Source organism: Oryctolagus cuniculus, chromosome 2 (assembly GCF_964237555.1).
Source record: "Oryctolagus cuniculus chromosome 2, mOryCun1.1, whole genome shotgun sequence".
NCBI classification, from domain to species: Eukaryota; Metazoa; Chordata; class Mammalia; order Lagomorpha; family Leporidae; genus Oryctolagus; species Oryctolagus cuniculus.
In genome coordinates this window covers 110,702,108-110,726,774 of record NC_091433.1, presented here as the reverse complement: position 1 = coordinate 110,726,774, position 24,667 = coordinate 110,702,108, and the positions used below count along the sequence as shown (strand labels likewise).

The 24,667-nt window shown below is 53.6% G+C and overlaps 2 protein-coding genes across 2 annotated transcripts; one reads left to right on the top strand and one right to left on the bottom strand.

Annotated features, from left to right (window-relative positions):
• The first annotated feature begins 967 nt into the window (after window positions 1-967).
• COX5B (cytochrome c oxidase subunit 5B) lies at window positions 968-2,867 on the top strand. Its single transcript, XM_002710006.5, has 4 exons — window positions 968-1,201; window positions 1,765-1,838; window positions 2,023-2,122; window positions 2,669-2,867. Exons 1-4 carry the CDS (start codon window positions 1,099-1,101, stop codon window positions 2,779-2,781), a joined length of 390 nt encoding a protein of 129 aa, XP_002710052.1. The 5' UTR covers window positions 968-1,098; the 3' UTR covers window positions 2,782-2,867.
• Window positions 2,868-9,760: 6,893 nt separating this feature from the next.
• On the bottom strand, window positions 9,761-18,842 carry ACTR1B (actin related protein 1B). Its single transcript, XM_002710003.5, has 11 exons — window positions 18,590-18,842; window positions 16,972-17,036; window positions 15,830-15,905; window positions 14,987-15,112; window positions 14,603-14,727; window positions 14,260-14,476; window positions 14,054-14,146; window positions 13,800-13,974; window positions 13,321-13,382; window positions 13,069-13,109; window positions 9,761-12,894 (listed from the first exon to the last, which is right to left on the bottom strand). Exons 1-11 carry the CDS (start codon window positions 18,635-18,637, stop codon window positions 12,792-12,794), a joined length of 1,131 nt encoding a protein of 376 aa, XP_002710049.1. The 5' UTR covers window positions 18,638-18,842; the 3' UTR covers window positions 9,761-12,791.
• Window positions 18,843-24,667: the final 5,825 nt, after the last annotated feature.

The following is a 24,667-nucleotide window of genomic DNA, read 5'->3' as shown; positions in this document are numbered from 1 at the left end:
TAAATAACTTCCCTTCTGTGTAATCTAGAGGAGTTGCAGTGGATGTAGGAAGAAGGGGGCAACACTCAAAGCAAAACCCACCTTTGAAGAGGATCAAGTCAAGTCTGGTCTCAGGATAGAGACCATTTTTCTCCCCTTGGTGGAAAGGGCACCCAGGAAGACCACATGAGCTCCCCTGAAGGAGGAGGTCCTTTTGAGTATCATAACCCGTATGGGACCTCCACTCTCCAACCTGCCTCAAATTGCCCTATAAACCGATCCTGTATCCTCCGTCCAAGTACTAAAAATGCTATATATGCCAGGCCTCTGCAAGATACGTAACTCCACGATGATGCGGTATCATTTCCACTCTGAAGGGATTTTCCATCTGGTAGGGAACCGCAGACTTGCTAACACTTGATGCGAACCAAGCGGCGAGGAGTCGACAAGGAGGAAAGCGTTTCCCAAGGCTCTCCATGCCCACCCTAAGCCTGAAGGTAAACGGGGAGTTATTGGAGGATGTTGTCGGTTTTAAACAGAACTCTGGCCACACAGTGCGTTCTGCGACTCCACTTCCCATTATCACTTCCCCTTCCTGCTCCTCTCCTCCCCTCATCTTTTCCTTAGTTAATAACCCGCGGAAGGGTCACTCCCTCACCTCATATCATCAAAGGGCCTTGGTCCTGGGAGCGGCCACCTCTGGCTCTAGCCTCCTGCTCATCACCAGGGGGCTCATTACCCTACATAGTACACCTGTATAAGTAATTGGTACTAACGCAAGTCTCCTGACAGACGCTGACTTAAAGACTTCCGTCCGCAGCCTCCTCAGTGACCCAACCATCAGGTAAGACGCACAGCAACTCCCATTCGGCTGGGTCACTGAATTGTCCAAACCCCAGGGTTACCAAAAACCAAACCTAAAGACCCGCCATTGACGGGGCCCGAACCCGCGTCTTTGCAGTGCTGGGCATGCGCAATCTCCCCCACGAAACCGTCACGTGGACTCGGGAGCTGGTAGGAAGCGGAAGACTAACCAGGAGGAGAAAGAAGCCCGCCCCCGGAAGTCCCGCCCATCTCTAGAGCTTGTTCCCGGAAGTGGCGCTGTTTGTCGCGGGCGTGATGGCTTCAAGGTTACTTCGCGGAGCTGGAGCGCTGGCTGCTCAGGCCCTGAGGGCCCGCGGACCCAATGGAGCGGCTGCCGTGCGCTCCATGGCTTCTGGAGGTACGCGGCGCAAGGGACCGGTGTCGTTGCTCTCCCGGGGTGGTTGGGGCTGGGGCAGGAAAGCGGGTCGGGCTCTGCAGCCCCTCTGGGCCCCAGTGGCCACCTCTCGGCCCCGAGTGCATCAAGCTCTGCGGGCGTCGCCCTGTCATTTCGGGCTTCCGCTACTGCCGCCCACCGAGCTGACCCCGCAGAGTAAGACTCCTCAGCAGAGGTGCCGGATGACCTTGGAGGGCAGGGATTGCAAACGGGATGGAGCGGGACCGGGCTGCCCTTCAAACCCGCGCCCACTCTGAGCCGAGTGGACTCTGGTTGACCAGCTTTTAGAAAAATGTCGAAAAATCGGTTTTGGTGGTTGGAGGTGTGGAGAGAGCAAAGCTTCCGCTGGTGCTGGTCTTTTGGGGCTCGTCCCTAGAGGATCCTGGGTATCTGCAGCCTTTAGGAGCCCGTGAGCCCAGTAAAACATAGACAGGAGCTCGTGTGTGGCGTTTTCCGTCTTGATCATTTGCAGCGTGCCTTTTCCTGTCTGGGTCGCTAAAGGACATAATGCACGTGTCTTCCTTTAGGTGGTGTCCCGACCGATGAGGAACAGGCCACCGGGCTGGAGAGGGAGGTCATGATGGCCGCGCGGAAGGGACTGGTGAGGAGGGGCTCCCTTCTGTGTCTTCTGTGGTGCTCATGGGTCTGGGATGGAATCGGGGGAGTCGCCAGTCCTCTCCGTGCATTTGATCCAGGCAGCCTGGCTTGTGGGAGCAGGCCTCAGCTCCGGGAGGGTAGAAGTCTTATGGCATAGTGGAGTAATTCTTTTTTTTTTTTTTTTCCAGGACCCATACAATATGCTACCCCCAAAGGCAGCTTCAGGCACCAAGGAGGACCCTAATTTAGTCCCTTCCATCACCAACAAGCGAATAGTGGGCTGCATCTGTAAGTCCCTGACACGTTTTCTTAACTATTTAAGTAGTATATTCTGTTTGGGACGGCTATAAGCTGCTTCACATCTCGTGTGTGTGTGTGCAACTCTATGAATGTAAAGAGGATGTGTGTATAACTAAGTTGTTCCCAGAGTCCTGGCTCTCACGCAGTAGGTCATCCTTACTGGAAAGAGGTGTGGAACAAGCAGCAAGACTGGCTGGCTGGAAGTGCATGATGAAGATGGAATTTTCATTCACAAATCTTGGGCAATGTTTTAGGCCCCAGGGATGCACACCAGAGTGGACCCCGTTTGGAAGTCTGTGTAGGCAAGGGTATTGCTAGAACTTACAGTGACCTTGCTGTAAGGTCGGTATATGTGCAGGTAGATGCAGGGCCTCAGTTCTTCATCTGGAGAGTAGGGAGGAGAGTTTGAACTGATGTCCTCAGATGTCAGCCACAGTTTTATTTCTGTCTCCGAGGTGTCTGGGTAAAAAAGGTCAATGTTGAAAGTCTCTCTTCTTAGACCGGATGACTTTCAAACTCCTTTTGTCCTTTCAGGTGAAGAGGACAACAGTGCTGTCATCTGGTTCTGGCTGCACAAAGGCGAGACCCAGCGATGCCCTAACTGTGGAACCCATTATAAGCTGGTGCCTCACCAGTTGGCCCACTGAGCCCCTGCGCTAACTTAATCAGAATGTGCTGTGAGGTTTCTTCTTCCCAATAAAGATTAGCCATTGTATTGGCTCCTCCTCCCGTAGGTGACTGGCTTTACTTCTTTGTTTTCTTTTCCTTTTTTTTTTTTTGTAAGATTTATTATTTTTCTTTGAAAGGCAGAGTTAAAGAGAGGCAGAGAGAGGTCTTCAATCCGCTGGTTCACTCCCCAGATGTCTGCAGCGGCCAGAGCTGTGCTGATCCGAAGCCAGGAGCTTCTTCCAGGTCTCCCATGTGGGAAACCCCAAGGACTTGGGCCATCTTCCACTGCTTTCCCAGGCCACAGCAGAGAGCTGGATCGGAAGTGGAGCAGCCAGGAGTTGAACCGGTGCCCATATGGGATGCTGGCACTGCAGGCAGCGGCTTTACCTGCTATGCCACAGTGCTGGCCCCCATATATTTTTGGGTGGGTGATTCTTACATTGGGAATAGCTCTCTGTTAATACCAGCTTGCTACTCACAGTCTACAACCAGTGTGCACTGCTTAGATTAAGTAGATTAACAACCCGGAATGCAGTGCTTGGGAGCACCTAGTGCAGGGGAAAAGACAGGCTGTGGAATCAGGCTCCACCGTTGACTGTCACTCTGGACACGCCTTTGAGGATTGGTTACATCTACAGAAAAACAGATGTCTTGTGAGGTGTTGAGAAATTACATAAGAGCCTAGCGGATAGTAGGTCCTCAGGGTATCCGAGAGAGGATGGCATTGTGACAGCAGGTGCCTTTGAATTCGCAAGGATCCCAGGTTGAAAGCAAGAGTTCCTGGGGATACCAGCAGCAGAGTTCAGAATGTGGAAAAAAATCTAGAAACTAATGACCAGGGTTATCCAGATAGGTTACAGAGTGGATATTTTTTTTAAAAAAAAAGGTAGAGAACCTATAGAGTGAAACAGATTAGAGAAATAGCAATCAGCTAATGTGGATCTTATTGAATCTTGGTTTTGATAAGAACTATTAAAGGCGGGCCAGTGTCGCGGTACAGTGGATAAAGCTGCTGCCTGTGATGCCCACATCCCATGTAGGCGCTGTTTTGTGTCCCTGCTACTCTGCTCTGATCCAGCTCTCTGCTAATGGCCTGGGAAAACCAGCAGCAGATGTTTGGGTCCCTGCTACCTACATTGGGGTTCCTGGATGAAACTCCTGGCTCAGCCCTGACCATTGCAGCCACTGGGGAGTGAACCAGTGAGTGGAAGATTCTCCGTCTCTCCCTCTCTCTGTAACTATGACTTTCTAATAAATGGATAAATCTTTAAAGAAAAATAAAGGGAATCAAGATTGGAATTATCAACTCTAGATATCTAGGCATTTAAAAAAAAATCTTAGTTGTGCTTTTGGAGTTAGTTTTCTTATGTTTCAGAGGTACTTACAGAAATACAAGTTGAGGAGAGGGAGAAACACAAGATCAGTCCAACCATCATATATTTTGAGATAGCTTGGCCAAGTTCTCCAATTTTTTTCCTATGAAATGGAAATACCTTTACACTTGTGTTTAGCCAGAGGTGGCCTCACTTGTTATCTAACATTGGTTCAACGCAGATTCTTCAGTTTGAACCCAAGAGAACCCAAGAGAAAGGCCCTTTCTCCCTGTCTTGTCTTACCTGGTCTTGAAGAGGTAGGAGAGCTACTGCTTCCATCCCTTGCCTTCAGTCAGTCATTGCCTGTCCAGAAAATGCCCAGGCATTGGTCTGCCCATCCAGGTCCCTTCCTCAAACCCCAGAGAGTCTTTTATTAAATGTGACTTCTGCATTCCTGTCTTAAATGCTGGTCAGAACGAAGTTCCAGTAACTTCTGTGAAGACTGGTCTGGTACTGCTGCCTAGACCCCCGCCTGGCTTCCTGCAGGTCCTTCCCTTTTCCCAGGTCCCCTTGCACTCCACGCTGCTTGGGGTATCTTTTTTACTCCTCACATCATTAGTACAGATTGTCTTTTCCCTCCTTTACCACCAAGTCCTTGCTTCTTCACCTCCCCCCCTTTTATTTAATTTTAACCAGCTCACACTGTAGAAAAAAATCTCCACTACCATTCTAGACTGTGGTAGGCAGAAGATCCCCCAAAGATGTCCACATCCATTTCTCTAGAGTCTGATGGAACTAAGGTTGTTCATCAGCCAACCCCAAATAGGGGGAGTACCCTGGGTTGTCCACGTGGGCCCAGTAAGCACAAGGAAGGCAGAGTCAGTAGCAGTGTTGCTGGCTTTGAAGAGGGAGGAACAGGCCACAAAGCAGGAACACACATAGCCTGTCAAAAGGTGGAAAATGGGGCCGGCGCCGTGGCTCACTTGGTTAATCCTCTGCCTGTGGCGCTGGCATCCCATATGGGCGCCGGGTTCTAGTCCTGGCTGCTGCTCTTCCAGTCCAGCTCTGCTGTGGCCCGGGAGGGCAGTGGAGGATGGCCCAGGTGCTTGGGCCCCTGTACCCACATGGGAGACCAGGAGGAAGCACCTGGCTCCTGGCTTGGGATCGGGGCAGCGCCAGCTGTAGCGGCCATTTGGGGGATGAACCAATGGAAGGAAGACCTTTCTCTCTGTCTCTCTTTCACTGTCTATAACTGCCTGTCAAAAAAAAAAAAAAAAAAAAAAAAAAAAAAAAAGTGGAAAAGGCAAGAAAGTGATTCTCACTCAGAGTTCCCAGAAAGAAATGGATCCCTGGTGGCATTTTAAATTCAGCCCAGTGAGTACCATGTTGGACTTAGAACTATAATGCGTTTATGGGTTTTTTAGTTTCTTGTTAAGTTTTATTTGAGAGGCAGACCGAGATTTTCCATCTGCTGCTTCACGTCCCAGAAACCTGCAATCACTGGGTCTCAGAACTCAGTTTGGGTCTCCAACGAGGGTGGCAAGGACCGAAGTACTTGGGCCCTCACCTGCTGCCTCCCACGTTGTGCATGAGCAGGAAGCTGGAATCAGAGCAGGCCTGGGACTTGAACCTAGGCACTCTGATATAGGAGACAAGTGTCTCATGCCGTGTCTTAACCACTAAACCAAATACCCATCCAAATTTGTGTTGTTTTAAGCCACTAAGTTTACTGTAATTTTTCTATAACAGCAATGGGAAACCTAGACACAGTCTAGAAAATTTCAGGGGCCGGTGCTGTGGTGCAGTGGGTTAACACCCTGGCCTGTAGTTCCGGCATCCCATATGGGCGCTGGTTCAAGACCCGGCTGCTCCACTTCCTATCCAGCTCTCTCTCTGGCTTGGGAAAGCAGTAGAAGATGGCCCAAATTGTTGGGCCCCTGCACCTGTGCGGGAGACCCGGAAGAAGCTCCTGGCTGCTGGCTTCAGATCGGCACAGCTCCGGCCATTGTGGCCAACTGGGGAGTGAACCAGCAGATGGAAGACCTCTCTCTCTACCTCTTCTCTCTCTGTGTAACTCTGACTTGCAAATAAATAAATCTTTAAAAAAAAATTTCAGCTCCTGAGTCAGTGGGCCTCAAATTTAGCTGCACAGCAGAACCACCTGGGGGTCTGTCAGGACTCCGGGTGCCAGGCCACACCTGGCCCTTAGTACCTGGGATTGGGACCCAGGCATCAGAAGCGTAAAGTTCCCCAGGTGCTTGCCATGTGCAGCTAAGCTTGTAAACACCAGTAGCTCACTTCCTGTCCTCCTTGCAGTGGGAAACCCTAAGGACAGAGAGGAAATGTAATGTCCCTCACTGGAAGACCAGATCCTAGTGGAAATGGGTCCATCTGAACCTGTGGTCAGTTAGCTTAGAGATGGAATCTCCTTTCCCCTCTCCATGGATGAATATAACCTCGCTGTAATGATACTAAACTATCTGCAAGTACAGAATAAAGAACTTCCCTCCCCCAACCGGGAACATTGAAAGTGAACTGCTGATCTGATGCCCCAGCATGCGCTGGTGTATTTCTTTTTTTTTGGACAGAGTTAGACAGAAAGTTCTTCCCTCCGTTGGTTCATCCCCCAAATGGCTGTCACAGCTGGAGCTACGCCGATGAGAAGCCAGGAGCAAGGTGCCTCTCCTGGTCTCCCACGTGGGTGCAGGGGCCCAAGCACCTGGGCCATCCTCCACTGCCCTCCCGGGCCACAGGAGAGAGCTGGACTGGAAGTGGAGCAACCGGGACCAGAACCCAGCGCCCATATGGGATGCTGGCGCCACAGGCAGAGGATTAACCAAGTGAGCCACGGCGCCGGCCTCTAGTGTATTTCTTACAAAGACATTCAGCTGGGGCTGGCGTTGTGGCAGGGGTTAAGCTGCCACCTGTGATACCAGCATCTCTTGTGGGCACTGGCTCCTGTCACAGCTGCTTCACTTCTCATCCAGCTCCCTGCTAATTAATGTGCCTGGGAAAGCAGCAGCAGGTGGAGGCCTGGGTGGGGTCCCAGGCTTCTGGCTACAGCCTGGCTCAGTCTCAGTCGTTAAGGCCATTTGGGGAGTGAACAGTGGATGGAAGATCTTTTTTCTGTCTCTCTTCCTGTCTCTGTCTCTCTGCTTTTCAGATAAATAATTAGAAAAAAGACATTCTTTTAGCCACAATATGACCAGGAAAATACAGTGTGCATATATATATATAAATATATATAATATATATGATAATATATTATATATATTTTAAGATTTATTTTTGAGAAGCAGAGTTACAGAGAGAGAATCTAAAGCCAGGTCAGTCCAAAGCCAGGAGGCAGGAGATTCTTCAGGGTCTCCCACACGGGTGCAGGAGCCTAAGCACTTGGGCCATCTTCTACCACTTCCCTAGGCACATTAGCAGGGAGCTGGATTGGAAGCGGAGCAGCTGGGACTTGAACCAGCATCCATATGGGATGCTGGCGCCACAGTGCCGGCTCCGAATGTGCATGTTTTCTACTATCAAGTTCTCAGACTCCGTCAAAGTTTGGCTAAATGTTCCATAAGTGCCTTTCATAGCTGAAGGATCCAGTTCAGAATCACATTGTCTTTAGCTGTCACATCTGGAACAGTTCCTGTCTTTCACTCTCTGGACTTTGACACTGAGAATGACTTCCTGATTCCAGTTGCCCGGCTCGGGCAGGAATGCCATCCAGGTGCTGCACCCTTCTCGGGAGGCACCTGATGCTGGTTTGATGAGGTGCATTTTGGTCACTTGACGCTAATACCTGCCAGGCTTCTGTAGTTGCTCTCTGATTACTAGTAAGTATTTTATGGAATAATACCTTGAGATGTCAATACCCTGTTGCTCAATTAAGTTTTCAACTTATTAATTTATATCTTTATGTAGGCAGGCTTCTTGTACTATTCATTGGGTTTTTAAAAAAGATGTATTTATTTGAAAGGCAGGGTGATAGTGAAAGATTTTCATCCACAGATTCCCCATATGGCTGCAACAGCCAGGGCTGGGCCAGGTTGAAGCCAGGAGCCAGGAGCTTCTTCCAGGTCTCCCACATGGGTGCAGGGGCCCAAGGACTTAGGCCATCTTCTGCTGCTTTCCCAGGCCAGAGCAGAGAGTTGGACTGGAAGTGGAGCAGCCGGGACTCAAACTGATGCCCATATGGGGTGCCGGCACTGCAGACCAGGACTTTAACCTGTTGTGCTCCAGTGCCAGCCCATACTTTTTATTTTTTGATGTTTAATTTGTTCTAAATTTGGCCAATGGGAACCTCTTCAAGCTGGTTTCTGTGACTTTTTTTTTTTTTTAATTTATTTCAGAAAGACAGAGACAGAGATCGTCCATCTGCTGGTCTACTTCCCAGTTGCCCACAACAAGGACAGGGCTGAGCCAGGCCGAAGGCAGGATCTGGGGACGCAATCCAGGTCTCCCACGTGGGTGGCAGGGACTCAAGCATGTGAGCCGTCACCAGCTGCCTCCCAGGGTGTGCATCAGAAGTGGAGCTGGACTTCGAACCCGGACACTGGTATGGGAAGCCAGGGTCCTGACCTGCCTCTCTTGTGGCCTGGACATCTCTTTCTTTGAGCACTCATTTTCTGGCACAAAATGTTCTAGCCTCTTCCAGGCTGTAAAAAACCCATGAGGTAGGTGCTATTATTATCACCCCCTATTAGAGTAGTGCAACCAAGGAATGCATAGCATCACACAGCCGTTTGTGGTGGCAGAACTGTGGGTCCAGACCATTTAGCTCTGAGTCTGAGCTCTCTTGTCCCCCAATTATTTCTGACTTACAGAAAAGTTCCAGAAGTATTACAGAAATTCCTTAATGTGAACATCTGACATTACCATAGTACAGTTCTAGAAGCCGGGCAGTTAACATCGATATAGTGCTACTAACAGATCAGCTAGGATTTCACACGCTTTCCTGGGAAGGTCCCCTTCCACCCAGCGCCCCACGTCGCACACAGGTGTCATACCTCTTCAGTCTTTATCTTCATGACCTGCCACTTCTGAATAAGAGAACTGCTCTGTTTGGGTTTACCAGCTACAAGAGGATCCAAGGATACACAGGTGGAACTGGGCCCCTTTCAGTGTGTCAAGAGACTGGAGAGGTAAACTTTGATCTTTTGGTAAAAGTGGTGTCCACTAGGTTTCTCCTCCATAAAGTTACTGTTTTTCCTTCTGTAATTCTAAGTGCTTCTTGGAAAGAGCTTTGAGACAATCAAGTATCATTTCTGCCAATTTTTGCATTCATTCAAAATTAGCTTAGGGCTGAGTGTCTGACGTGGCAGTGAAGGTGCTGCTTGGGACACCTGTATCCCGTATGGGTTTGTCTGGGTTCAAGTCTTGGTTCTGCTCCCGAATCTGGTCTCCTGCTAATGCACACCCTTGGAGGCACCAGGCGAGGGTCCAAGTACTTGGGTCCCTGCCACTCACGTGGGAGACCCAGATGGCATTACCAGCTCCTGGCTTCAGCCTGGCCCAGCCCCTGTTGCTTTGGACATTTACGGAATGAACTATTCCTAGCCCGGCTGTTGTGGGCATGTGGGGAGTGAGCCAGTGGATGGAAGACTGCCTGCTTCTGTCTCTGTCTTTCAAATGAATCAAAAAAATTAAATTATTTTTAAAATAATTTATTTTTAACTGATACATGAAAATTATACACATTTATGGGATACCATATGATGTTTCAATACATGTATACATTGTATAATATCCAACCAGGGTAAACATACCTATCTCCTCAAACATTTACCATTTCTTTATGGTGAAAACATTCAAAATCTTCTAGTTTATTTTTTAGAAAAATATACAGTATATTATTATAAGAAATTATTACTGTAACAATTATTACTGTGGTGTTTGCCCAGTGGTAAGTTACTAGTTCAAGACTCCTTCTACATGAATTGGAATTCTGCTGTCCCTTCTTGCACATCAGTATAGACTCACAGGTTATCCATGGCTCATAATCCATTACAGACCTCCTTCAGGTTGGTTCCTGTGTCCTTTAGACAAGGCTCCCCCAACTCCCCGGCCCCTCTTTTGTTAGTGCTGCCTTGCTTTGTGGTACCATGATATTCCAGACTCATCTTGTACTTTCCTGCCCCAGGGAAATGAGGAATGGGATTTAAGAACCAAGGTCTGGACGCTGTGCCGTGAGGGGGTGTCACTGCTTTTCAGGCCCTCCCAGCAAGCAGGGCCAGGAAATGCATGTTCCTAAGCCTGGCACTCACACAGATGTGCATCTGTTTCAGTGTCTACACATACGTTACAGCCATGAGTTCATACCACCCCTGATTCCAATCCAGCACCTCTAGCCACCTCCCTTCCTCATCCACAGCTTTTCTCCTGTAACAGAGAGGAACCTGGCCTGAGCCCTTTACTCACTTATCCCTGCAGGAAGAGGGTGTGGGGAGAATGCTGCCTTGGGATTTTGAAGGTCATTGCTGTGTGAGGGCAGGCAGCGAGCAAAGCAGCACCTGACGACCGGTGAAGGGACAGATGGCCGGGGGCCTGCATCAGTTGTGAATAATGTGTGGATCGTGGACAGGACGTTGCCAACATCTCATCAATTATTTTCCACCAGGCAGAGGACAACTGCCTGACATTTTGGAACAGGAAGTGGTAAATTCTCTGAACTTTAGATTTGAGAGCAAATGGATTAGTTGGGAAGGAAAACAGAGCTGGGGGCGTGAGCTTGTGTGGCAGTGACCACAGTGGAAAGGAAAGGGCAGGTGGGAAGGCAGCACAGAACCATAAACATGGCAACGGGCAGAATAGGGGTGAGGGAAGGAGCAGGCAGGAGGCACGGGACAGGGCTCCAGGCCTGGGTGCTGGGGAAGAGAAGTTGGCAGGAAGAGCTGTCCATGTCCACTCTGCTTGGCTGCACAGTGAGCACACAGCCAGGCCTGATTCAGTGCTGGCTCGCTCCTACCTGCTCGCCCTGCTTCTGCACCCTCCCTCAGCCTCCACCAGCCTCAGCTGTCTTCAGCACACGGCCCTGGTCACCAGTCTACTGTGGCTGGCCACCTGTCACCTGGGACACAACTAAGAATCCTCTCACGGGTCAACCTACCTTTTCAGTTTATCTCAGCTATAAACTAGGTCTGTGCCTCAGTGGCCCCAGGCATCTCCTCGAGCCTTAAGCTTTACCTTAAGGTAAAACCTTCCAGGCCCTTGCTAGTCCACCTGCCCCAAGTGGGTCACTCGCCTGTCCTCCTGCTCTCTACAACTCCATACTGCAGCGGCCCGCTTGCCTGGCTCCCCTGACCTGTACGCTTGTTGGGGTGACATATCCTGCAGGCACATGGCAGGTGCTCAGATTCTTCAATGCGTAGACCTTCTCCAACCTCACTTCCCACGGCTCCCTCTGCTCTCTGCCTCTTCCTGGAGATCCCAGCTCCTCTCCCTCATCACTCCCCCACCCCATCAGGACCTGTCTGAACCCCGGAGCCTGCATCACTGCCTGTGTCCATCACCTTGGCCATCAGAGCGGGCATGCACAGGCACTCGCTCAGACAGATCGGGTGAGGACGCGGCTGCAGAGGCTCTGTCCAGGGCCAAGGCTTTCCCTGGGAGACTGTGGCAAGCAGGTAACGAGGCTGGGGAATTCTGCTCCTGGGTGACAACAGCCCTGCCAACCACCTTCTCTCACAGTCCCCGGGGATGGCTGAGCCAACAACAGCACAAAGAACCACAAGAAAACAGCCACACATGGGCCTTGTCCATAATTCTCACTATAATGATTTACAAAAAAGTTTTTTTTTCAGGCAACTGTGATAAATTATTGTACATTATCTGGGAGAGGAGGTGGGGTCCAGGCCACGTGGAAGTGAAGCCCTACTTCCCCGAGGAGGCGACAGAAGGAAATGGCCCCCTCCCCCTTGGACCTGACACTGGATTAAGTGGCTTCCCCTTCAAAGAATGAAGACCATGAACCAGTTCCCACCCAGGGTACGAGGGGTAGAGGACAGGGGGCAGCACGTCAGTGAAGTGCTTTGACAGGACAGTGCAACAGGCCCCGCTGCTGGGGCTGCCTGTGGCTCCCACGGCCTGACCCTGGCACACCCTCTCACCGCGGATGGCACTGCCTGGTGCTTGCCCTGTGCCAGTGTATTTGCCCAGGAAGAAGGGAAGATGGAGTGAAAAGGTTAGGGCTGCCTGTTGGGTCAGGAAGAGGGGGTGGCATGAGACACACTGTGGCACCTCACTGCACCTGCTGGAGTCGCTGGCTGCTCCTCCACCCCATGCTCCAGGTGTCCAGGCACTCTGGCTCTGGTGGGAGTGTGTCAGAGAAAATGGAGTGCTTGGCTGTTTGGCCCTGGAGCTCAGGGAAGCACCCCAAGAGTTGGAACAAGGAACCACAGGCTTAACAGGCCCCGTGAAGGGAGACACCCAGACCAACCCAATGCTGGGCTCCCCAGTTCCCACGTTCCAACGAAGACTGCTATCCATGCAGCTAACGTTACTGTGTGTGTGTGTGTGTGTGTGTGTAGGAGAGGGCTGCACAGAGCACAGCTGCACCACCTTCCCAGCTTCTGGACATGCAGGGGACTCTAAGCCTAGATAGGAGCCCAGGCCTAAAGGGGCTGAGGGCTCTGGCGCCCCTGTCCTCCTACTCTCCCCACATGCTCCATCTTCCCAAGGTGCTAGAACGTTTTGCGGTGAATAGCACGGGAGCCATCCTCTTCATACTCCTTTTTGGAAACCCACATCTTCTTAAATGTGTCCAGTGAGGCCAGGATGGAGCCCCTGTGGGGACGGAGGGCAGCATTCCTGTGGACCTGTGGGCTGGGCCAGCTGCCCTCCCTGGGCGCTCAGAGGCCCTGTTCCCTTACCGGGCAGGGAAGTCCACCCACCAACCACAGGAGAGGTGTCCAGGGCCAACAGCCTCCTCCCGAGCCCTCCCCTTGAGCCCCGCCTCACCCGATCCACGTGGAGTATAGCCGTTCCTGAGGGGCTGAGATCTGGAGGGAGCAAGCAGCCACGTAACTGCCCAGGCCCCACACAGCGGCCACCCCCCAGCCCAGGGCCTGAAGCCAGGCAGCAGGGGCAGCAGCTGGAAGGAGTGGGGCTGGTGCAGGTGGAGGTGGGGGGGTGCAGGCAGCAGGAGCCCTCCCCCCCCAGCTCAAGGCTGCCCAGCACCCCCGTGCCCCAGAGGGACCCTCTGCAGCCTACCTTGATCTTGACGTCCTTTGGGGCAAGCTTCTTCACCTCACTGAGTAATCGGTCGCCGAAGCCTGTGAACACACGGCTGGCCGAGCTGAGGGCCACCTCTGATCTCCCTGCCCCCTCCCCTGCAGCTGCCGCCACCTCTCTTCTCAATTCTACAGGGTCAAGGGCAGGGCTGGCCATCCCGAGGCCCAGCAGCCTGGGTGCAGGCAGGCCCAGCTTCCTCAGAGACATGATGTGAGAGGATCAGAGATATGATGTGAGAGGAAACCCCAGTCACTCCGCGCCTGGCCTCTATGCTCTTCCCCACCCAACAGTCCCCGAGAAAACCCTAGACCTCGAGTGCAAAACTCTAGACACAGATGTTAGCCTTAAACAAAAGCAGCTCACTGAGCTCCACCTAAGAAGCCAAGAGGAAAAGGGCCATGCCCCCGGCTCCAGGGCGTGGGCCTGGCTGCCCCTGGCCTCCGGTCTAACCCCAGTACCTTTGAAAAGCGTCGAGCCGCCCGAGAGCACAATGTTGGCAAACAGCGTCCGACGAAGGTCCAGGTCAGACTTGTGGATGGCGAAGGCCAGCACCTCGTGGAGCCCCTCGCTCTCGTCCCCCACCAGGTCTGGCTGGAACAGCAGCTCGGGGGCCCGGAACCGTGCAGGCCCCACCTTTGGAGCACAGGACCGTGGCAGACGGGCTCTGGAGAAGCCAGCCCCCTCTGCCTGCAGCCCGGGCTTGGCCACTTACGTCGAGCGTGCTGCCGTCTGGCAAGGTGTACTGCACCTTCTCCGTCTCCAGAGCCTCATCCTTCTGCGGGTTGATGGACAGGTAGCAGGCTCGCTGCGGGGAGCGGGGCGGGACACAGCCCTCAGAAAGCTGTAGTCGGGACTCCCACAGCCAGGGGCTCCGCCTCACGCCTCGTCCTCCCCCTGCCCCCTCTCGCCTCTCAGCACCTCTTTGATGGTCCGGACAACCTCAAACTCAGCCGAGGTGTGAAAGTCGGCTCCCTCCTTACGGAGCAGCAGTCGGAGATAGCGGGAGACGTCCCGGCCGGCGATGTCCACCCGCATGATGGAGTGCGGCATGGCGAAGCCCTCATAGATGGGCACAGCGTGAGTGACCCCGTCCCCTGAGTCCAAGACCACTCCCGTCGTGCGTCCTGTGGCGTACCTGTCACCGGGTCAGCATCCCCTCGCCTCAGCCACCGAGGCACAGGGACCCCTCCCCCCGGAACATCAGCATGATCCAGTCTGAAAGGGACATGCAAGCAGGAGGCTGGCCGCTGGGAGCACTCACAGACTGAGCACGGCCTGCATGGAGATGAACAGGGCCGGCACGTTGAAGGTCTCAAAGAACACCTCCGCCGCCTTCTCCCGGTTCTTACTGGGGTTCAGCGGGGCCTCCGTGAGGAGGACAGGATGCTACGAGAGATGTGAGAGTCATGGGCACGTGCAGACCACATGCTAGGCCCAGGAGGATCCTTCTGGACAGCCGCCCCCCACCCCCAACTGTGAGCACAGGTAGTTCAGCCCGTTGGGCAGCCACTGGTTGTGCACATGCGTACAGACGCACAAAACAAGAGGGAGAGAGGAAAGGTGGCAGCTCCCAGCAGGAGGGAGGGGAGGCAGGGGAGCCCAGGCTGGCCTGGGAGCCCGGCGGGAGCAGGGGCCGGCCGCGCACCTCCTCGGAGAAGGTCTGCAGCTGGTCCTTGGAGTACACGTACTGCCAGATGCGCTCCATGTCATTCCAGTCCCGCACCACGCCGTGCTCCATGGGGTAGCGGATGGCCAGCAGCCCCCGGTGCTCCTGCAGGAGAAGGAGGGGTCCCACGCTGAACAGCTGTTTTCTGGCCTCCCCTGCCCTGAACCGAGCTGCCCCTCCCCAGTGGGTGTCCCCCTGCTCCGAGCTGGCGCCTCAACGTGGATGAGCTTATGTGTCCAACAGCGTCTTGGGCTCCTCCCCACGCACTGCCAGGCCTCTTCACTGTTCTCTGCTTGCACGCTGCCCAGCTCCTGCCTCTTGCACTCCAGCTACCACTCTGGGCAACACAGCCCCTCCTGCAGGTCACCTGGGCCCAGGGCTCCTCGGGCAGTGCAGCCGTAACTGCAGAGCCCGCTCTCCCTCTCCCGCCAGCCCTCAAGGCTGCAATAGCCTGTGTAGACCCAGTGCCTCCACTAGGGGCGCCCCTTCCTGTGTAGCACCACGTGGCTTCTCAGCGGTAGCTCCTACTGAGCCTACCTTCTGAGAGCCCCACACGTGCCCCGCTGGCCTGCGGTGCCTACACACTTGCCCAAGCTTGGCCTGCTCTTCTCCCGACTGGTTGCTACTGAGAGCAACTGATCTGCCCATCAGCTCCCAGGCAGGTCACCGAGCCAGACGGCCAGCACCTCACAGCTGGAGCAGGCAGGTGGCCAGGCGGGCAGCAGCGGGGGCCTGAGAACAGATGCCTCTCCCCAGTAGCCAGCACGCCTGTGAAGGAAGACCCCACGCCCACCCGGGGGTGGGCAGGCTCCACGGCGTTACCTCTGCTTTTGGTCCGATGAAGAGGTCGCCCTCCAGGGCTCCAGCCATCACCCGCATGTGCTTAGGCCGCCCCACACTGCAAGGACAGAGAAGTCAGCCACGTGTGAAAGGGGGCAGGGATGAGCTCCAGTTTTTCCCACACCAAAGCACCAGGATGCGGCCATGTGGCCCAGGCTGGCAGCTGGGTCTCTGGGATGTGGAACTCACAGGGGGACAGGAAGTGCAGGGTCAGGAGCAATGGGCATCCCTCCCAGAGCAGGCCGAGCTCCTGAGCCCGTCACGGGCTGCCCAGGCCTGGCAGAGGGTCAGCCTTCTCTGACCACAATGACTCAGCCCACGATCTTGACCTCAGGGCCAGGGCTGCCATCAACGTCCCTGCACCCCAGGGAGCGGGCACAGCCCCTCTCTCCTTCAGCTCAGTGTTTCCCTTCCCGCTGCCAGGGCCTCCAGACAGAGGTGCAGTCCTTGGTAACTGGCCTGATTCGTCGAGCCACGTTTCAAAACGTGACCCAGGTCCCCAACGCACCAGCAGTGATCTCTCATCACCTCCTCAGAGAGCACCCAGAACAGAGCCGAGCAGTGCTCTGAGCTGCACTGTGCCCAGACCAGCCCGAGGTGCTTGGCCCAGTCAGCCATGTGGGGGCCCCTCTGCTGGCTTGCATGCAGGCCAGAAACGCCAAAGCCTCCAGGAGTCGAGAGGAGGCACCGCCAAGGAACCTTTCCTGGTGGGCTAGCGTGGCCCCCACACAGGCCATCTCTGGCTTTGCACCTCCTGCTTATTCCTGCCTCCAGCAGCGCCACACGGCACAGCCTGCCCTTGACCGAAACAAAACCTTTCCTAGAGTGCTGTGTGCGTCTGCGCGCTCTCTGCTCCAGGTTTAGGTCTCCCCGTGGACAGCTCTCCTTTTATTGTTGTTGCTGCTGCCACTCCCAGCCCCAGGGGAGCGCTGGCTGCTTCTCCTCCTCCCTGGCTCCAGAGGTGAAGACCAGCGACTCCAAAGAGGAAGGGGGCACCCAGGGCACTGGCCCTTTCAGAGTTCCCGGCATTGCCGACCTCACAGCTGTGTCTTCCTCAAAGATGGGGGCCAGCGTTCTCCCCGGAGCAAACCAAGCAGCAGGGCTGCTGCCTGAGCAACACTTACTAGTTTGGGAAACAGTATTTGGGAATCTGGTCTCCAGCAAAGCCAGCCTTGATCACCCCCGAACCCTGCAAAGAAAAACAACATTTAGCTCCTGATGAAGCACCGTGCACAGCAGAGGAGAGAGCTGGCTGCCCCACTGAGGGCTGGGGAGGAAGCCAGAGATCCTGCTGAGAGACCAAGATCACTTCCAAATATACTTCTGGGTGTGCCTGGTGACTGAGGTCGCGGGTAGGGGGGTGCTGCTACCGGCATTGGGTGGGCAAGGATGCACAGGACACCCCCATACCAACAATCACCCAATCCAGGAGGTCAACAGTACAGACTGAGAAGCTGTGAGACATACATTCCTCCCCATACTCTAGGGCTGGCTCCAGGCAGGAGGAATCCAGGGGACAAGTGCCAAGAGTCGGCCAGAAGCAGCCCCCAACAGCCTTCCCCCACCCCAGTTAACATGGACCATCAAAAGGCCTGCCAGTGAGGCCACTGGATGCATGGGACAACTGGCGTCTTTCTCCATTCCCCTTCCCACCAGTCTCCATCCCAAGTGCACACACATCTCCAGGTTCCGGGTGCAGGGGGGTTCCTGGGTTAGCCTGCGTGCATGACTTGCCCAGCTACAAGGGAAGCCGTCTGGGGGTTCCTGCAGCCTGCTGGAGACTTGCTTTGACAGCACACCCCATGCAGAACAGCCTCCTGTTAAACATTGCCTATGGGACTCAGGTGAGCTCACAGGGGTTCTCCAAAAGGCTGCCATGGGGACCCCACCAGGGTCAAGGGGGAGGGGAGGATTCAGGTCCCAGAAAACAGAGGAGTGAGTCATTTTTGCAAACTCCAAGGCCGGTACACCAGAGTAGAAACCCAGCTAGGGGTGGATCCATAGTCCCCAGCCCTTATTTTCCCTCCTGGGGCAGCTGAAAGCATAGCTCCTGTACTGAGGGCCAAGGCATCTTTCCTCCGAGGCTTCCAAACAACTGCCTCCAATTGCTTCTACGTCCTGGGAAGAGGCCCCGGCATTTCTGCTCGACACCGAGGATCACAGGAGCCGAAGGGCCAACCAGTGGTGGTGGATATGTGGCTGGGTGAAAGTAACCTGTATTTTTTTTTCGCCGGGGTGCAGTCCCCTTGGGAAGCGCTGTTGTGCAGATCACCTGGGGAGCCACCTCCCAAAGAAGAGGCTAGCGGTGTGCCAAAGGGCAGAGGCACCACCTCCATCAGGCAGCCAGCGCCAGGGCCGCACGATGGGCACAAGGGCTGGGGTCGCAACCTGCCCACTGACTCTACTCTCAACCGAGGAGGGTCCGTGTCCCGCCCGAGCTTAACGCACAGGTGCACCGACCGGCCAGCCGCCCGGCTGTCACCCAGCATCTCCCGCACTTTTCCGCTCCGCCGTCGGAAAGATGGGGGCAGGGGCTCCGCGGCACCAGCAGAGAGGCTGCCCCAAGGCCAAGGCTACAGGGCCAGGCGGGCGCGAGGCCCTGGGGCAAACCGAGCGGCCAGGCGGGGGCGGCTGGCGGCGCTCGGAGGACTAGCGGGGATGCGCAGGGGTCCCTCCCAGCGCCGCCGCGTGCGCCCCCGGGGGCGGCACACCCGCCCTCCCCCCGGCTGCCGGGCCTCTCACGTTATCGATGACCACGGGCTGGTTGGCGATGATGTCGTAGGACTCCATGTCTGGGCCGGGCCGGCCCTGCCCAGCAGGCGGGCCGCAGGAGGGACCGGCGGGCGGGCTGACGGGGACAGCGGCTGCTCCCAAAGCGGAGCCGCGCTCCTCCCACCCCAGCGCGCAGCCTACGCGAGCCCGCCGGGGCTGGCTGGAGGGCGGGCCCTGCTGCCAATCATCGCTCCCACCTGGCCCGATTGACTGCGGGCGCTCCGGCCCGCCTGCGAGGGAAGGGGCGGGGCCTCCTGGGGCCGACTAGCCAATTGGAGCTGTCCGGAAGAACGGCAGGGGCGTTGCCAAGATAGGCTGCGCCGCGACGAGGGTGACGTCATGGCTCGGTTCTTAAAGGAGAAGCGGGGTGTAGAAGGTGGCGCTGGACGGGTCCGTGGGCGGGGCCGGGGTCCACAGACCGGAGTGGAGGGTCAGCGAGTGCGACTTGTCCGAGAGGACAGGACGAAGGTACCTCAGCGCCTTGGACCTCGCTCCTTCGTGACCACGCGGTCCCCGAGGGTGCTGGCTGGCTCTGGGTATTCCATCCAAAGCACTTCTTTATTAACCATGGAGAAGAGCCCTTTTCCTTGTAACAATTACAGTTGTGTGATAATTTGATATTGTCCTCTGTGCCTGCGGAACATTTCTGCTTAATTTACCTTGGATTAAGTCCTTGCAACATAGTTGTAGCGGAGTCTTCGAAAAATTAATTTTTAACAATATTTACAGAACTATGACAGAACTTCATTTTATTTACTTTTTTTTTTTTTTTTGACAGGCAGAGTTAATGAGAGAGACAGAGAGAAAGGTCTTCCTTCCGTTGGTTCACCCCCCAAATGGCCGCTACAGCATTTTATTTACCTTTTAAAAAATAGTTATTTAAGGGGCCAACACTGTGGCGTGGTGGGAAAAACCACTGCCTGTGGCACCAGCATCCCATATGGGTGCTGGTTCGAGTCTGGGCTGTTCCACTTCTGATCCAGCTCTCTGCTATGGCCTGGGAAAGCAGAAGATGGCCCAAGTCCTTGGGCCCCTGCACCCATGTGGGAGACCTGGAAGAAGCTCCTGGCTCCTGGCTTCAGATCAGTTCAGCTCCTCTGTTGTGGTCTTTTGGGGGAGTGAACCAGTGGATGCAAGACCTCTCTCTCTGGCTCTACCTCTCTCTGTAACTCTGTCTTTCAAATAAATAAAATAAAATCTTAAAAAAAAAAGTCTTTTTAATGTGAGGAAGGAACCATTGGTAAATGTGAATGAATTCATTGTTACCAGGTGAAATTTTATATTGACTTGTTTTACCTTGAACATGCATATATTTACTTTTTTAAAAAGATTTATTTTATTTATTTGAAAGGCAAAGTTTACAAAGAGGACTTGCATCTGCTGGCTCACTCCCCAAGTGGCCACAAGGCCAGAGCTGGGCTGGTCAAAAGCCAGGAGCTTCTTCTGGATCTCCCACGTGGGTACAGGGGCCCAAGAACTTGAGCCATCTTCTACTGCTTTCCTAGGCACATTAGCAGAGAGCTGGATGGGAAATGGAGCAGCCGGGACTCAAACCAGTACCCTTGTGGGATGCTGGCATCACAGGCAGTGGCTTTACCCTGCCCTGGCCTCCCCGCCCCTCCTCCCATCCTCGCAGCACCCCCTTGTGCTACCTGCACTTGGGTTCCCTTGACGCTCAATTTCTGTAACTACTGCCCACGCTCCCCTTACTCATAAAGGCAAAATGGACCCACGGGCCAACGCAGACACGGAGAAGCCATGGGGTGGGGTCTGTGGAAACTTCCAAAGTTTCCAGTGATGGCAATTTCCCAAAGACAGATCTCAAAAGCAAGACAGAGCCGGTGCCGCGGCTCACTAGGCTAATCCTCCGCCTTGCAGCGCTGGCACTAGTTGGGTTCTAGTCCCGGTTGGGGTGCCGGATTCTGTCCCAATTGCCCCTCTTCCAGGCCAGCTCTCTGCTGTGGCCCGGGAGGGCAGTGGAGGATGGCCCAAGTGCTTGGGCCCTGTACCCCATGGGAGACCAGGATAAATACCTGGCTCCTGCCATCAGATCAGCGCAGTATGCCGGCCAAAGCGGCCATTGTGGGGTGAACCAACAAAAAGGAAGACCTTTCTCTCTGTCTCTCTCACTGTCCACTCTGCCTGTCAAAAAAAAAAAAAAAAAAAAAAAGCAAGACAGAGATGATGGAATGCTGGGCCTGATGCGGCCTCCTCCAGGCTTCTCCTACAGATAAGCGATTGTAACCACCAGTGAGCAGTGAGCAACTCAAAACGTTAAGTACAAGCCAGCGAAATTAACTCTGTGAGGATGGGATGCACTTTTGCAGGGGATCCTGGTTGGATTCCTATTTGTAAAAAAATATTTATTTATTTATTTATTTATTTATTTATTTTTGACAGGCAGAGTGGACAGTGAGAGAGAGAGACAGAGAGAAAGGTCTTCCTTTGCCTTTGGTTCACCCTCCAATGGCTGCTGCGGCCGGCGAGTTGCGGCCAGCGCACCGCGCTGATCCGATGGCAGGAGCCAGGTGCTTCTCCTGGTCTCCCATGGGGTGCAGGGCCCAAGCACTTGGGCCATCCTCCACTGTACTCCCTGGCCACAGCAGAGAGCTGGCCTGGAAGAGGGGCAACCGGGACAGAATCCGGCGCCCCAACCGGGACTAGAACCTGGTGTGCCGGCACCGCAAGGTGGATGATTAGCCTAGTGTGCCACGGCGCCGGCCAAAAAATATTTATTTGAAAGGCAGAAACAGAGATGGAGAGAGATCCTATTTGCTGGTCACTACCCAAATTCCCTGAATGTCAGGGACAGCCAGGCTGGGCCAGGCTGAAGCCAGGAACCAGTGAGTCCACCTGGGTTGGTTTCCCATGTGGGCAGCAGGGCCTCAGGACTTGAGCCATCATTTGCAGCCTCCCCAGGGCATACATTAGCAGGAAACTGGAGTTGGGAGTGGAGTGGGACTCAAACCCAGGCACTGATGTGTGGTGTGGGTGTCCCAAGTGGCATTTCAATGTCAAATGCCTGCCCGTAGATTCCTCTCTTTGCTATTCCCTTCAAGTAGGGTGGAAGGTTGGGTAACTGAAGGCACAGATACTTGGGCTTCATATGTCCTCTTCAAATCAGAACTCTATCTTGCTATCTGATCTTGGTATCACTCATAGGTAGGAAAATAGGACCACTTGATGCACTGCATTTTCTCATAGCTTTATTGAAATATAAGTGACATGATAACTGCATGTATATAAAGATTATAATTCGGGGCTGGCACTGTGGGGAGGTAGGATAAGTTGCTGCCGCTACAGCAGCATCCCGTATGAGCTGCTCCGCTGCTGATCCAGCTCCCTGCTAAAGCACCTGGGAAAGCAGTGAAAGATGGCCTGATTGCTTGGGCCCCTGCACCCACGTGGGAGACCCAGATGGAGTTCCAGGCTCCTGGCTTTGGCCTGGCCCAGCCCTGGCCATTGCGGCCATTTGGGATTTCTTTTTTTTTTTTTTTATTAGATTTATTTATTTATTTGAAAGGCAAAGTTACAGAGAGAGGGAGAGAGAGAGAGAGCTTCCATACGCTAGTTTACTCCCCAAATGGCCTCAACAGCTGGAGCTGGACCAATCCAAGCCAGGAGCCAGGAGTTTCTTCCAGGTCTCCCACGTGGGTGCAGGGGCCTAAGAACTTGAGCCATCTTCTGCTACTTCTTTCAGGCCTTTAGCAGGGAGCTGGATCAGAAGTGGAGCAGCTGGGACTTGAACCGGCACCCATATGAGATGCCAGTGTTCAGGCGGCAGTTTTACCTGCTACACCACAGCACAGGCTCCAATAAATCTGTTTTAAAAGTACAATTTTATGAGTTTTGATGTATGAATACACTCATGAAACCATTTTCCCAATTGAAATAATGAAGCTGACTACTGACCCAGAAGTTTTTTTGTTTTTGTTTTTTAAAGATCTATTTTATTTATTTGAAAGACAGAGTTACAGAGAGAGATAGAGCTAGAGAGGTCTTCCATCCGCTGGTTCACTCCCCAAATGTCCACAATGGCCAGAGCTGAGCTCATCTGAAGCCAGGAGCTTCTTCTGGGTCTCCCACGCGGGTGCAGGGGCCCAAGGACTTGGTCCATCTTCCACTGCTTTTCCAGGCCATAGCAGAGAGCTGGATCAGAAGTGGAGCAGCCGGGACTTGAACTGGTACCCATATGGGTTGCCGGTGCTGCAGGCTGGGGCTTTAACCCGCTGTGCCACAGCGCTGGCCCCAACCCAGAAGTCTTGTTGTGTGCCTTCGAAGTCCCTTCCTCTCCTCCTAGTTCCACCTTTCATCCTGTTGGAACTCAACTGGACATGAGTCCACCCATCTTGGATGTAACCACCATCTTGCCCTCTAAGTTTCCCTGGAGGTCATTCTAATCCATATGGGGTAAAGAAAGTCATCAAGGTAAACCACTGGGCTTATCTTGCTGGCTGGACCCTGGAGTGTCTCTTGTCTGATGCCTGGAATATTAATATTTCTTTTTTTTTTTTTTTGACAGGCAGAGTGGATAGTGAGAGAGAGAGAGAGACAGAGAGAAAGGTCTTCCTTTTGCCGTTGGTTCACCCTCCAATGGCTGCCATGGCTGGCGCGCTGCAGCCGGCGCACCACACTGATCCGAAGGCAGGAGCCAGGTGCTTCTCCTGGTCTCCCATGGGGTGTAGGGCCCAAGCACTTGGGCCATCCTCCACTGCCTTCCCTGGCCACAGCAGAGAGCTGGCCTGGAAGAGGGGCAACCGGGACAGAATCCGGCGCCCCGACTGGGACTAGAACCCGGTGTGCCGGCGCCGCTAGGTGGAGGATTAGCCTAGTGAGCCACGGCGCCGGCCAGGAATATTAGTATTTCTTGAGAAAGTCCAGATGCATTTAGGTTAGTCACAGGCCAGCTTTGTCTATTAGAGCCCTGCATCTTGCAGCCACCGGAGACCACTCTTCTGTCTGTAAATCCCCCTAATCCCAGTAGATTACAGCTGGTGTGATTTTGGATGTGTCCTAGGCAGCTGATTCTTGTATGCTGGGTTTTCCCAAACACAAGCCAGCACAGCCAACTTTCTGTGCTATGGATTAGCTGTCATTTTCTAGCGCTGGATGTAGATGGACCCCTGTCCTGTGCACTTTGTTTTATTTCTTTCACTCGTCACAGTTATTTTGATTGCTGCATATCATTGCGCAATATTTTTATTACTTTTGATTGCTTAGTAATGTTTCATTATATGGATATGCCAGAACTTGTCTATTTCACCTTTTGTGGATATTTGGGTTGTTCCCAATTTTTGCTTATTGCACTGGCTCCAAATTATTATTATTTTTTTGACAGGCAGAGTTAGTGTGAGAGAGAGAAAGACAGAGAGAAATGTCTTCCTTCCGTTGGTTCACCCCCCAAATGGCTACTACAGCCGGCGCTGTGCCTATCCGAAGCCAGGAGCCAGGTGCTTCTTCCTGGTCTCCCATGCGGATGCAGGGCCCAAGATGGCTCCAAATTATTTCAATATTTTTTGTTTAAAAGAATGTACTTTCTTCATTGAATTACCTCGACACCTTTGCTAGTTAATTGATCTTACATGTATGAATTTATTTCAGGACTTTCTATTTTTTAAAGATTTATTTATTTATCTGAAAGAGTGACAGAGAGAGGAAAGGAGATACACAGAGAGGAAGAGAGAGAGAGAGAGAGAGAGAGAGAGTTTTCCATTGGCTGGTTTACTCTCCACATGGCCACAATGGCCAGAGCTGCACTGATCCGAAGCCAAGAGCCAGGAGCTTCTTTTGTGTCTCCCATGTGGGTGCAGAGGCCCAAGGACTTGGGCCATCTTCTGCTTTCCCAGCCATAGCAGAGAGCTGGATCGGAAGTGGAGCAGCCGGGTCTCGAACCAGCGCCCGTAGGGGATGCCTGTGCTGCAGGCGAGGGCTTAGCTCACTATACCACAGCACCAGCCCCCCCATAACAACACTTAATGTGGCATCTTGGTTAATCATACAGTTTTTCTTGTTACTCTAGCTACATCCAGTTGTCTTAAGCTGATTGGG

Excerpts from the sequence above, each read along its gene's own strand:
- COX5B (XM_002710006.5), top strand. The coding sequence starts at position 1,099 with ATGGCTTCAAGGTTACTTCGCGGAGCTGGAGCGCTGGCTGCTCAGGCC. Across the intron at positions 1,202-1,764 it reads GCGCTCCATGGCTTCTGGAG|GTGGTGTCCCGACCGATGAG; the intron begins GTACGCGGCGCA and ends GTCTTCCTTTAG. Across the intron at positions 2,123-2,668 it reads GCGAATAGTGGGCTGCATCT|GTGAAGAGGACAACAGTGCT; the intron begins GTAAGTCCCTGA and ends TTGTCCTTTCAG.
- ACTR1B (XM_002710003.5), bottom strand. The coding sequence starts at position 18,637 with ATGGAGTCCTACGACATCATCGCCAACCAGCCCGTGGTCATCGATAAC. Across the intron at positions 14,728-14,986 it reads TGCAGACCTTCTCCGAGGAG|CATCCTGTCCTCCTCACGGA; the intron begins GTGCGCGGCCGG and ends CATCTCTCGTAG. Across the intron at positions 13,383-13,799 it reads CGGCTCGACGCTTTTCAAAG|GCTTCGGCGACCGATTACTC; the intron begins GTACTGGGGTTA and ends GTGTGTTCACAG.